A 12,371-nucleotide genomic window follows, 5' to 3' on the forward strand; every position below is an offset into this window, starting at 1 on the left:
TTTAAAAAAAAAAAAAAAAAGACCAAACCTACTGGTCTGAAAGATTGGAGGAACCCCCGACTATTGCCGTAGTACAGCCTTCTAACCTGAAACTGAAGACACTCCCAGAGGCCACCTTTTAACCGACTAATACAAAGGGCTCTAAAATAAACAACAGCACCGGTGAAGATTGTGCTGCTGAGAATAACCAAGTATACAAGACCAAAGGGGCAACATTTGTCCAAAACCAAAGATGAGAAGGCAGGGAGGGACAGAGAAACTGGACTGATGGAAATGGGGAACCCAGGGAGGAAATGGGGACAGTGCTGACACATGGCAGGGATTGCAACCAGTGTTGCAGAACAGTTTGTGTAAGAGTTATTTGTAAGTAAAATGTTCAAAAGAAGAACAAAAAAATAAGCATAGAGGGTAGTATGAAAATGTCAAAGACATATGCAAAAAGCATTTGGGAAAACACCATTTTTAAAATCAAGATTTGAGTATAAACATTTAAGCATTTCCTATTGATAGATTATTTTACATGGGCTCTAAGGAAATTGAAAGGAGTGTTTTCCTTAATGGAGAAGTTTCTCGGGATGGAATCAAAAGTTCGTTTTTGTGAGACTCTTAGCCAGTATTCCACCTCTATTTAAAAAAAAAAAAAAAAAAATTGGCCATTCATTATAGTTGTGATGTTTACGATTCCTATGTAGAGTTTAATCTTGCAAGTCTCCAACAGCAGACGGTATATATTCCTTCTAGATATTAAGAGCTCGGTGTGTGTGACTACCGCCAGAGGCCCACTGTGCCTGAGTGATGGCTTCGTGGTCTGCTTAGGTGCCCCATGGGCATAGAGAGGTGGCATCACACAGAGTAAAGAATAAGTTATTCCATTTAGTTATTTTTTGAAAAATTTAAATACAGCTCTAAATTTTGACATCTGAAATAACCTTTACTAATTATCTTTTAAAGCAAGACTTACAAAATCCAACTACCTATGTACTGTTAGGAACTCATGTATTTTATTTACTGCTTAATCACATCCTGATTTCCTGTAGACTGGAGTAAATCTACAACTGTCTGAATCTCACCACTAACCCAAACTATGATAATTGGAAATTACAGTCAGTGACGGAGCAGAAGGCCTAGCTGTGGATTGAAATTTTGGGGTTCATAATGTGCTGTGTCAGCAAATGCGTATTTCAAGAATGTTCTTCTTTTTCCTCTCCCCTGTAGGAGGATAAAAATATCAGGTGGGCATCCCGATGGGATTATATTTTGGAATCTATGCCTCATACCCACATTCAGTGGTTTAGGTAAGAGTACACTTAACCTGCTTTCTGTTTTGTACTTACTGTAATTTTTGTTCCTTTGACCACCGCCTTTGCTCTCTAATCCTCTCCAGTTACTCAGAAGTCTGGGCTTTTGAATCACATAGACTTGTGTTCAAATCCTGGCTTCAGGTCACTGACTATGGGCCAGGGCAGGTCACTCTTTTTTTCAGAGTCTGTTTATTTGTCTAGAAATAATCACCTCGTGGGATTGTTGTAAGAATTAGATAATTAAATATCGAATTTAAGTGAGTACCTGTCATGTAAGAGCGTTCCATGCCTGTTATAAGCTGCTGTTATTGTTATTACTATTTTTTTATTATTCTTTTCAAAGCCTGACTCAAAACTTTTATCTAGAAAGCTATTCATGGTGCCATTACTCTTCTTTTCCTATTTTGCTGACTAATCTTTTTGATACTCATTAGTTTGCCACTTAAATGGTTCTTCAGTTAATTTATCAGGGTAGGGACCAGTTCTTTCTTAATTCCTTGCAGCTTGTGCTACAGTGATTTGGGGACAGTGGTTATTTAATAGTGTTGACCAGACAAAAAAATTCTACTTCTAAATAGACTACAAAATTGTACTGTATTATGATAAGTGTATAAACTTATGAATCTACTTAGAAGGAAACATGGAAAAACAGTTCATTGAATTTGTGGGGCTTTAGATAAAGTTTAATTTTGATTTTTCATCAGTGCTATTTAATGTTACTCAATAAACAGTTTAAGAGTTTTACTACTCCCAAGACAAAGCTAGAAATTAATCATGGTGTGCTTATTTCTATAGCATAATGAATTCCCTGGTAATTGTGCTCTTCTTATCTGGAATGGTAGCTATGATTATGTTACGGACACTGCATAAAGATATTGCCAGATATAATCAGATGGATTCTACGGTGAGTAGAAACATTTTAACTGCTCTCTGACAGCAGTCTTTATTTTTACTTTGGGAAAAGTTTAAATAGCTTTCAACAGAATCTGGTTCTAAAACACTGTTCTGAAAAGTTATCTTGAATTCACATTTTCCAAATAAGAAAGCGATACTTAAGAATTCGTGTTCTCTAGAAATCTCATCATTGCAGCATCCTAGAGAAGGAAACAAATTCTCAAAGCCGAACTGTTCATAATCTCAGCTGTGTCAGTGGATTGGTGCAGGAGAGGAGTAGTGTAAACTGTGTCCTCCTCCTTCACTCAGGCGCCACCAGCTTGGTCAGGTTCTCCATTGCCAACACACACCCAGTTTGTGAAATGGCGGAGTTGAGTAGAATATCTCCCAGGCAGTAGTTATTTGTGTGTATACGTAATTTTTTTTAATTACTTTTAACTGAGTTTTCAGTCATTTCAAACCTTTTGATATATTCAAAGCAATTTAACAACCCAGTCTTATTTATTCTCAAACATCATAAATTGCATAATGTTATGCATTTTATATATTTTCATTTTATAGCAGCAAACTAAAAAAATTTCCACAAGAATCACAGTAAAAAAAAAAACAGAAACTCAGATTTTTATTATTTCCTTTTCCCCAGTTTCTTCAGCCTTTTTCCCCCAACCTTTCCATCCTGTTCTAATTAGAAAAAGAATATGTTAACATTTATAAACTTTAAGCATTTCTACTTGTCTTTTTTTTCCCTCATGATTTTTATTGGTTACATTAAATGTTACTGATATAAGTCTTATTAAATATTTTATTAAAATAATTTCAAGATACTCTGTTCGTAATTGGCTATTCCAAATAATTGCTAGGTTAGTGGAGTTTTTTTCTTCATTTGTACGGAGACACCATATGGAATATGACCTGTGGCAGCCCTGCTTCCATTCTCGCTCCCTCTCTTTTCCTCCCTCCAGTCTCTTCAGCATAACAGTCAGAGTGAGATCACATCATTCCTGATCACAGCACTCTAGTGGCTTTCCGTTTAACTCAGAGCCAAAGTCAGAGCCCTCATAATGCCTGTAATACCCTGGATAATCTCACCCTCAGACCTCTGTTCCAACCGTCCTGAACACTGACCAGGTGCTGTCGTATCTCCAGTATTTCAAACAGTGCCCAGCATATAGTTGGTGCTCAGTAAATATTTGTTAGATGAATGCATAAATAAGTCAGTCAGTCATTGATGTACCACAGTTGTTGATGCATTGCTGGGCTTATGCTAGGTAAAAGTGGTCTCCAAGAACCCCCTCTCCATCCCAGCCCCCGAAAAGGTGAGCCGAGGCTAGAGCAGGAAACAGAATGCAAGCATGAGATGTTGGGGTCACCGCGTGGGTGGGTGTCTAGATCAAGTCTTTATGCATTTGGGAGACTAAGCCTTGGGTCAGTAGTGAAGTTGCTGAACGTCACTCTCCTGTTTGAAGACTGGATTCTGGAAGTGGGATCAGAACGGTTCTAGGTCAGTACGTGCCATCTGATTCTTAGCAGAGTCAAGTAGAAATCCTCAGAAGGAAAGTCTACCATATTTAAGTTGTCAGAATTCCTACAATTTAAGATCAATTAAATATGAGCTTTCCGTCAGAGTCACAAAATTTAAACTGGATTTAGACCCCCAAAGATTTCAGATACTGGAATTATTAGTTACAGAGTATAAAATACGTGAAAAAGTAACAGCTAAGAAATTTCCAGAACAGGTGAAAAATAAGACTCCATAGATAAAGGAAGAACAGTTTATCCCAAGCATAATAAATATTAGGAAAAAAAAATTCACACGTAGATCAGTTGTGGTAAAACCATAGAACATCAGGGACAAAGAGAGGATCTTAGAATTGGCCAGAAGGGGAAAAAAAAAAGGCCAAGCATCTGCAAAGGAATAACAATCAGATTGACAGGGGAGCCCCAAGAATAATGTGTTTACACTGGTGAGAGAAATGAACTCTTCACCTGGAATCACGTACCCAGAAAATTCATCTTTCACGAATGGAGGTAAAATACCTTTTTCAGACTAACAAAAACAGTTGACCACAAACAGACCTTCACTGAAGGAATTTCTAGAGAAATACTTTAGGAGAAAGGAAAACAATCCTAAAGGAAGATTTAGAAGGATGGGTGAGTGAAGAAATCCCAGATAAACATTTTCTGTATATAATAATAATGAGTCGAAATTTGGAATTTAGCAAAGGTGTATCAGCAGAGAAAAGACAGATTATTTGACAGATGGTATTGGGACAAAGTGGGTGGCCATCTGGAAAGTAATTAAGGTAGATTCCAACTTGACTCCTTATATTAAAATCATTAATGATTTAAATGCAAATGTGGCACACTAAAATACTAGAAGAAAACATGGGAAATTATCTTTAAATCTTGGAGGTGAGTGGAGTTTTGCAAGTATGACAGCCAGAAGTCATAAAAGAAGTGATTGCTACATGATTGGTGTATTAAAAAATAAGTGAATAGTGAACAGTGCCATAAACAAGTGGAGTGGAAGGGAAGTAGACAGATAAATACAGGGGCTGTTCAGGAGATGGTATGGAATGGTGGTTGACTTGTTGGCCCTGGAAAAAGGGCAGAAGAGAGAGTAAAGCCAGTGAATGACCCCAGCCAGGTTTCTGACTTAAGCCACCAGGTTGATGGTTGTTCCATTTACTAAGATGGGAAATAATGAAGAAGAACTAGGCCCTGGAGGGAGGCCAGATGAATTTTTGGACACAAGTGTAAGATGTTAGTGAGACAGCAGTATAGCTGTTAGCAAGTGAAGAGATAACAAGGATCCAGTAGTATAAGAGCAAGGTCTGGGTTGGAAGTGATCATTATAAACGGTAGCCAGACATGTAAAAAGATGTGCATATTTACATGGAAACATGTTTACAACACAGTAAATGCGAAAACAAGTTTTAGAACAATATTACAGCATTTCTTTTTTGTAGCAGAGAAAGAAGTTCCCACAAAGGTCTGGACGAATCGATCTTGAATCATTACAGAGCTTGGATTTTATATTCTTCTTTGTACATTTCTTCATCATTTAAATTTTATTTTACAAGGAGCATGTACTGTTTTTATTGTTAGAAAATAAAGAGCTTTCATTTTGTAAATTAAATAAATATCAGCATGCCCTGGTCAGGTGTCTTAATGCAGCAGTAGTTTAGAGTAGCAGTTTCCAAGTCGCGGCAAAAATCTTCGTCTCCTATTTCAAGTCATCCCAGGTGGCTCCATGTCATCCATTCTGCTGTTGGAACGACCCTGTTGACCACCGCTTTCTCATCTTTTAACTGCCTCTGCCTTAGAATAAACTCCTAAGAATTTGCAATGATTTAGAAGTGGTTTTCATAGAAGAAATATTTGAGTGCCTGTTCTAGGTACTGAAGATACTGCCTCGTACAAAACAGACAGACTCCCTGTTCTCTAGTGGGAGGGCATAGATAGTAAACAGCTGGTAAATATATAGCATGTTAGATTCTCGGAAAGGTAAAGCAGAGTAAGGAAAACCTCGTGTCGTGGATTTCATTTCATCAGAGACAGCCTCAGTGCAAGGGGACATTGAGCGGAAACCCAGCGGAGCTGAAGGGGTGAACCGTACACACATTGCAAAAGGGGAGAGCTTTCCAGGGCGGGTCGCAGTAGCTGTGGAGGCCCCAAGGTGACAGCACACCTGGAACTTTGAAGGAGCAGTGTAACTAGAGCAGTGTGATAAACACAGGCAATGGAGAGTCGGAGGTGACCTCATAGAGGTAGTGAGGCTCCACATCATGTAGGGCTGTGTAAGAGCTGTGTTTTTGTTTTTACTCTGAGGAGAAAGGGAAGCCATTGGATTGGAAGGAGGAGCGACATAGTCTGACTTACATGTTGAAAGGATCCATCTGGCTGAAGTATTGAGAATTGACTGACAGGGATAAGGGCGGGAGCAGATCAGCTTAATGTATATTGAACCAGGGGCTAGTGGTGGGTCCTGGGTATATTTTGGAGCTAGAGCTGTAAAATTTGTTAAAGGGTTGTACACGAAGTATGAAAGAAAGGGACAAATCAAGGATGACTGTGAGGTTTTGGGGCCTGAGTAACTGAAGGATAGATTTTATATCCATTGAGGGAGGCTGTAGGAAGAGCAGGTTGAAGTGGGGAAAGAGAGTCAGTTCAGTTGTGGATTCTTTTCAAGACGTCTCTTAAACCATCAAGTGAAGATGTTGATTGGGCAGATGTGTCTGTGGGCAGTGGTGGTTCAGTGGTACAATTTTCGTCTTTCATGAGGGAGGCCTGGGTTGCATTCCTGGCCAGTGCCCCTCAAGCACAGCCACCACCCATCTATCAGTGGAGATTTGCATGCTGCTATGATGCTGAACAGCTTTCAGCAGAGCTTCCAGACTAACAGACTAGGAAGAAAGGCCTGGTGAACTGCTTATGAAAAATCAGCCAGTGAAAACCCTATGGGTCACAGTAGTCCAACCCAGATGTGGTTGGGGTCACCACGAGTCAGGAGCCAACTCAGCAGCAGCTAACAACGTCTGTGTGTGTCTGCACGGAAGCAGTTTGGGCCCTAGTGGCACAGTGCTTAAGCACTTGGCTGCTAACCAAAAGGTTGGCAGTTCTACTCTGTCCTGTAGGGTCGCTATGAGTCGGCATTGACTCGATGGCAACAGGTTTGGTTTTTTTGGTTTTATAGCTAAGCCTATTGCACTAGCAAAGTAAGTATAATATGAAAGCTAATACCATTTGTGTATTTTTGAGATTAATAAAAGTAGACTGAAAAGGATAGAGTGGAATTAAAAATTAAATCAAGTTGGATCAGAAAGCTTGACTTAAAATAGAAATAGGTAAGTATCGTGTTGTCTTTATATTTCTTTTTAAAGTTTCTCAGTAGCTGTATTTATAGACCTTACTACATGATATTCCTTTAAAAACAATTTAAGAAATACATATAAAGCTCCAAGTCAAGCTTTATACATCAAATTTGAAATAGATGTTAGCATTTTTAAGTTTTTTCTTTAATTTTCTGTAACAACATATTCAACAGTGAACAAACTGTCTAGTTGTCTTGGTGATTCCACATGAAAATTAAACTGATTTCATTCTGGTTTTAGGAGGATGCTCAGGAAGAATTTGGCTGGAAACTAGTTCACGGCGATATTTTCCGTCCTCCAAGAAAAGGGATGCTGCTCTCCGTCTTTCTAGGATCAGGGACACAAATTCTAATTATGACTTTTGTGACTCTGTGTAAGTGTTAAGTGAAAATTAAAAAGTTAAAAAATACTTTTTCTAAATAATTATTTGAAAACAAGTTTTCCAAAGTGAGGTAGCTAGGCTAGATAGTTTCCAAAAGTCCTTTCAGCTCTCAGAATCTGCGTGCTTTGACTATAAATGACTGAGAAAGGGTTAGCTATGCCCAGAGGCTGACTCCTCATATCTTTGTTTAGTTCTAAAGAGCCCAAGTTTGAATGTTTCACCCTAAAGGAACCTAGTGTTATTTTTAAATAGAAGCAAAGTATGATTCATAGTGGGAATATATTTTATTCATATTCATTTTAAAAGCTGTATTTGAATCTCAGAAAAGCTGAAAACCTCTCAAGCATTTGGTCAGCCTCCCCCAGTGAAGAGAAAGCTGGGGTCTTAGGAACTCTGATCAACTTCCCAAGTGGAGTTTGCCATGCCTGTGACCAGATGAACACAGCGCATTAAATTTCACTAAGATTCAGCCGGCCTGCCGCCTGGTAGCATAGTGTGTACGTTTTCGTGAAGTTGTATTTTCTTGTTTGAAACCTGAGAGGCCACGTCTAACATTTCACGACAAAGGAGGCAGTAATATATTTACAATAACTTTGAGTTACTTATTTTATAGTTTTCGCTTGCTTGGGATTTTTGTCACCTGCCAACAGAGGTGCGCTGATGACGTGTGCTGTGGTCTTATGGGTGCTGCTCGGAACTCCAGCGGGTTATGTTGCTGCCAGATTCTATAAGTGTAAGTAAAAGCTACCCTGGCTGTGTCTCAAATCAGTCATCTGATTTGTAACATCAATGGCTCTGAACCTTTGTGCCGGATAATTAAAGCTGTTTGTAGTAGGTGTGTGTCATTATTTTAAAGGAGCCTGATTGGTGATTTCTTTTGTGAAGCAAATAACTATCCTTAGATTTATTTTTTCAAAAATCCTTTGGCAGTGAAATAAGCAAATTTAGGTATTGCTTATCCACCACTCCTTCCCTCTTTTTTGTTTAAAAAAGTTTTGAACTGAGAAGAACACATACTTTTGTGGTTACAAGGAGGGGAGGGAGGGAGGGGGTTTTTTACTGATTAATTAGTAGATAAGAACTGCTTTAGTTGAAGGGAAGGACAACACTCAATACATGGAAGGTCAGCTCAATTGGACTGGACCAAAAGCAAAGAAGTTTCCGGGATAAAATGAATGCTTCAAAGGTCAGCGGAGCAAGGGCGGGGGTTTGGGGACCATGGTTTAAGGGGACTTCTAAGTCAATTGGCAAAATAATTCTATTATGAAAACATTCTGCATCCCACTTTGAAATGTGGCGTCTGGGGTCTTAAATGCTAACAAGCGGCCATCTAAGATGCATCAATTGGTCTCAACCCACCTGGAGCAAAGGAGAATGAAGAACACCAAGGCCACACGACAACTAAGAGCCCAAGAGACAGAAAGGGCCACATGAACCAGAGGCCTGCATCATCCTGAGACCAGAACAACTAGTTGGTGCCTGGCCACAATCGATGACTGCCCTGACAGGGAGCGCAACAGAGAACCCCTGAGGGAACAGGAGATCAGTGGGATGCAGACCCCAAATTCTCCTAAAAAGACCAGACTTAATGGTCTGACTGAGACCAGAGGAATCCCGGCAGTCATGGTCCCCAAACCTCTGTTGGCACAGGACAGGAGCCATCCCCGAAGACAACTCATCAGACATGAAAGGGACTGGAGAGTGGGTAGGAGAGAGATGCTGATGAAGAGTGAGCTAATTGTATCAGGTGGACACTTGAGACTGTGTTGGCATCTCCTGTCTGGAGGGGGGATGGGAGGATAGAGAGAGTTGGAAGCTGGCAAAATTGTCACGAAAGGAGAGACTGGAAGGGCTGACTCATTAGGGGGAGAGCAAGTGGGAGTGTGGAGTAAGATGTATATAAGCTTATATGTGACAGACTGACTTGATTTGTAAACATTCACTTGAAGCTCAATAAAAGTTAATAAAAAAAAAAGTTTTGACTTACTGGGTTTGGGTGAACAACTTAGGTTTGTTATTTTCATTGAAGCATATGTAGACTAATAAAGGAAGAAAACTATACAAACAAGCAGTTGCTGATTTACTAACTAAAACAGGTAATACATATAGGTATATGTTTTCTTACATATGAGATGTCATATTTAAAATTGTATCAATATTTATAAACATCGTCTGTATTTAAAGTAAACTCCCTGCTTAAAAGAGCCCTAGAGTGAGTTACTTTTGTAATATAATTAGTTACAATCTCTTGTGTTCTACTTTTCTGAAATAAAATAAAGTTCAATGAAAAAAAGGGTCAGGGCCACAGAGTAAGGATGGGATGTGATTAGACGATATAGAAAGCAGCCTTACCGGGGTCAGTGAATGCCAGATTCTTCCCTTTTTAGGAATGCTGAAGCCCCTTGAGATGGTCCCATAGGTAATCTGTGATTTAAAGTGCCAGGGAGATGCAACAGAGCTGGGATTCCCCACAGCTTTCTGAATAAATTTGAGGTAAAACCCAGTAGGGTTACATAGGTGACCTTTAGGTGGGAATTACTGGTTTCAGCCCCAGGTAGGAACATTGGCTAGACTTTGCCAGATGCATTTCTTTCCTAAGCGTGAGAAGTACTATGTGTCAAGTGTATTAATTTCTGAGTATTTTGGGAGGTTTTTTCATTTTTCTTTCATGCTTTACTAAAAGACATAGGATTAGGGTAGTTACATGCGTATTTTAACACGTATTAGATCCAGTCAGGACTGTCCGCCCACCCCAGCCATCTCTCCTCTGCTGCATCCTTCAGACCTCCCAGCGGCAGGTTAAGCAGCGTGTTAGAACAGCACTGAGAGGGTCTGTCACATGATCCCAGTCACAAAAATTCTTCATTTTATAGAAGCATTTCTGTTTCAAAAGATATTTTTTAAGTTTTGATTGGAATTGTATTAAACCCAGAATTGGTAATTTCACAATTTTTTTGTCAGTAATGCTACGAATTCAAATCATGTTGTGTATGTATGTGTATGTATATATATATACGAAATTTTGTCATTTCCTTTTTTTTTTTAAGTGGTACTTAAATTTGCTTATAAACTATGTTTTTAAAAAAAAAAAAAACTTTTTTTAAAAAACCAAAGCTGTTCTCAGATCTCAGCCAGTTTCATCTCTTAACTTTTAAACTGGGAACAGAGGGAGTACCTTCATTTTTTACTCTATATCCTTCAGTATTTGATTTTTTTTTAACGAATTTTTTTACATGAAATAAAAAAAAAACACAAATTGGTAAAGGACAAAGTAGAATTTTTAAAGTTCATAAGCAAATTTGTTCTGTCCCGTGGCTATAACCCTTCTACTCTTAATCCCCTTACCTGACATGCTAATCTCCCCACCATCACTACCATTTACTAGAAACTACACTGCAGTGCTAGAGGAATCCTAAAGATTGAGACCTTTTATGAATATGTAAATGTGTTGCATATCAGGGTTGGGGGTTCCTAGTTTTATAATAAATTCTGCAACTGGCCACAAGATAAACCAGAATCCACGTTGTGCTTTTTCTGTACCCAGTCCCCTATTGGCTTAGAATTTAGGGGGTTTGTTTTGTTTTAAGTTTAAAAAATTAGAAAAGAAAAACTGGTTCAGATGAATTTCTTTTGATAAATTGAACTTGTTTTATGCTGAAGCAGGATTACTCAGGGCAGACCTTTGACGCTGCACATCCCTGGTTTGGATCACTTGATGAGGGAATAGCATATCATTGGCTGGTATCATCTCTTAGGCCGGGGCACCCAGGGGTATATAACAGTTAATGGAATGCCACTTGGAGTGTGGATTTTTGGTTTGCTTAATGAAAAGTCTGTAAGTTACACTACTTTTGTTTTCTTCCATAGCCTTTGGAGGTGAGAAGTGGAAAACAAATGTTTTATTAACATCATTTCTTTGTCCCGGGTAAGTGAATTTTTTCAGTAATTACTTTCTTACGATAGTCGTAGTTTAGTCCCCGAATTATCTGTTTCTTAAATCTTTAATTCTGTCTGTTTCTAAACCATGTAATTAAGAAAGTGAATTTAATTTTAAAAAAGGATAAAAAGCAAATATTTAATAAACACTTGTTGAATGGCTGTTACACCCATTATCTGAGAAAAGCACCTTTTAGACATGAGAATTTTTTTATTCCTTTCTTAATCGTCTTTGTATTCCTTAGTCTGCAGTAGTTAGGCTGACCTGTTGTCATGTAAGACTACATTTGAAGCTTTTGACTTAATCACAGTAAGGAATCCTCACCTGAAGTTAGCTCAGGCAAGTGTATGTTTTCAGATTTTTATCAAAAGTATCATTTTTTTAGAGTCCATTCCATTAAGTAGAGGAACATAAACCGAAAACAAAAAAAAAAAAACCACCACTGAAAAAAACAGCCCTTGGCCCTCTAAAGGACAGCTTCTGATACCAAGTATCTGATGTGCTTCTGCTCCTGGAAGTAGAGCCCACTTCAACCCCCAGATTTCCAGCAGCCAAGAACTAACCCCTGAACAGTCAGCAGTGATATTTAAAAAAAAAAAAAAAGCCAAAGGTTAAATCTAGAATACTAGGACTGTATACTTTGCAGGTCAAAAGTGAAAGAGCTTTCTGGCTGGAAATGACTGATAAGTGACATTTTTATACAAGTTTGGTATAAACATTCTCTCAGATTATTCCACTGAAGATTCACGTGCCTCTCAGCCGTTCGTGTTCTGTTCAAGTTTTTATGCTTTTCTCAAGCCACATCCTTTGTCTTCTTTCCTCTGCTGTAGACTCAAGAAGTGTCCCTCTTCACCAAGACTGTCTCTCATAAGTTCCTTCAGAATCTTGTTGTTCAGGCATTCTCCCAGCTTCCATTTCTCCTTTCTTCCCTTTCTCCTTTCTCTGTTCTGTTCGTGTGTTTAATCTTATTCCTACAAATATGC

The 12,371-nt window shown here is 38.7% G+C and overlaps 1 protein-coding gene across 1 annotated transcript in view; it reads left to right on the forward strand.

Moving 5' to 3' along the window:
* Positions 1-12,371, forward strand: part of TM9SF2 (transmembrane 9 superfamily member 2) — a 72,664-nt gene that overhangs the window by 45,085 nt on the left and 15,208 nt on the right. Inside the window, exons 8-12 of the mRNA XM_049867212.1 lie at positions 1,216-1,295; positions 2,097-2,205; positions 7,310-7,442; positions 8,065-8,184; positions 11,319-11,376. Of these exons, the coding sequence (XP_049723169.1) occupies positions 1,216-1,295; positions 2,097-2,205; positions 7,310-7,442; positions 8,065-8,184; positions 11,319-11,376 (500 nt within the window). The remainder of the gene's footprint in view (positions 1-1,215; positions 1,296-2,096; positions 2,206-7,309; positions 7,443-8,064; positions 8,185-11,318; positions 11,377-12,371) is intronic.

This window comes from Elephas maximus, chromosome 23 (assembly GCF_024166365.1).
Source record: "Elephas maximus indicus isolate mEleMax1 chromosome 23, mEleMax1 primary haplotype, whole genome shotgun sequence".
Lineage (NCBI taxonomy): Eukaryota > Metazoa > Chordata > Mammalia > Proboscidea > Elephantidae > Elephas > Elephas maximus.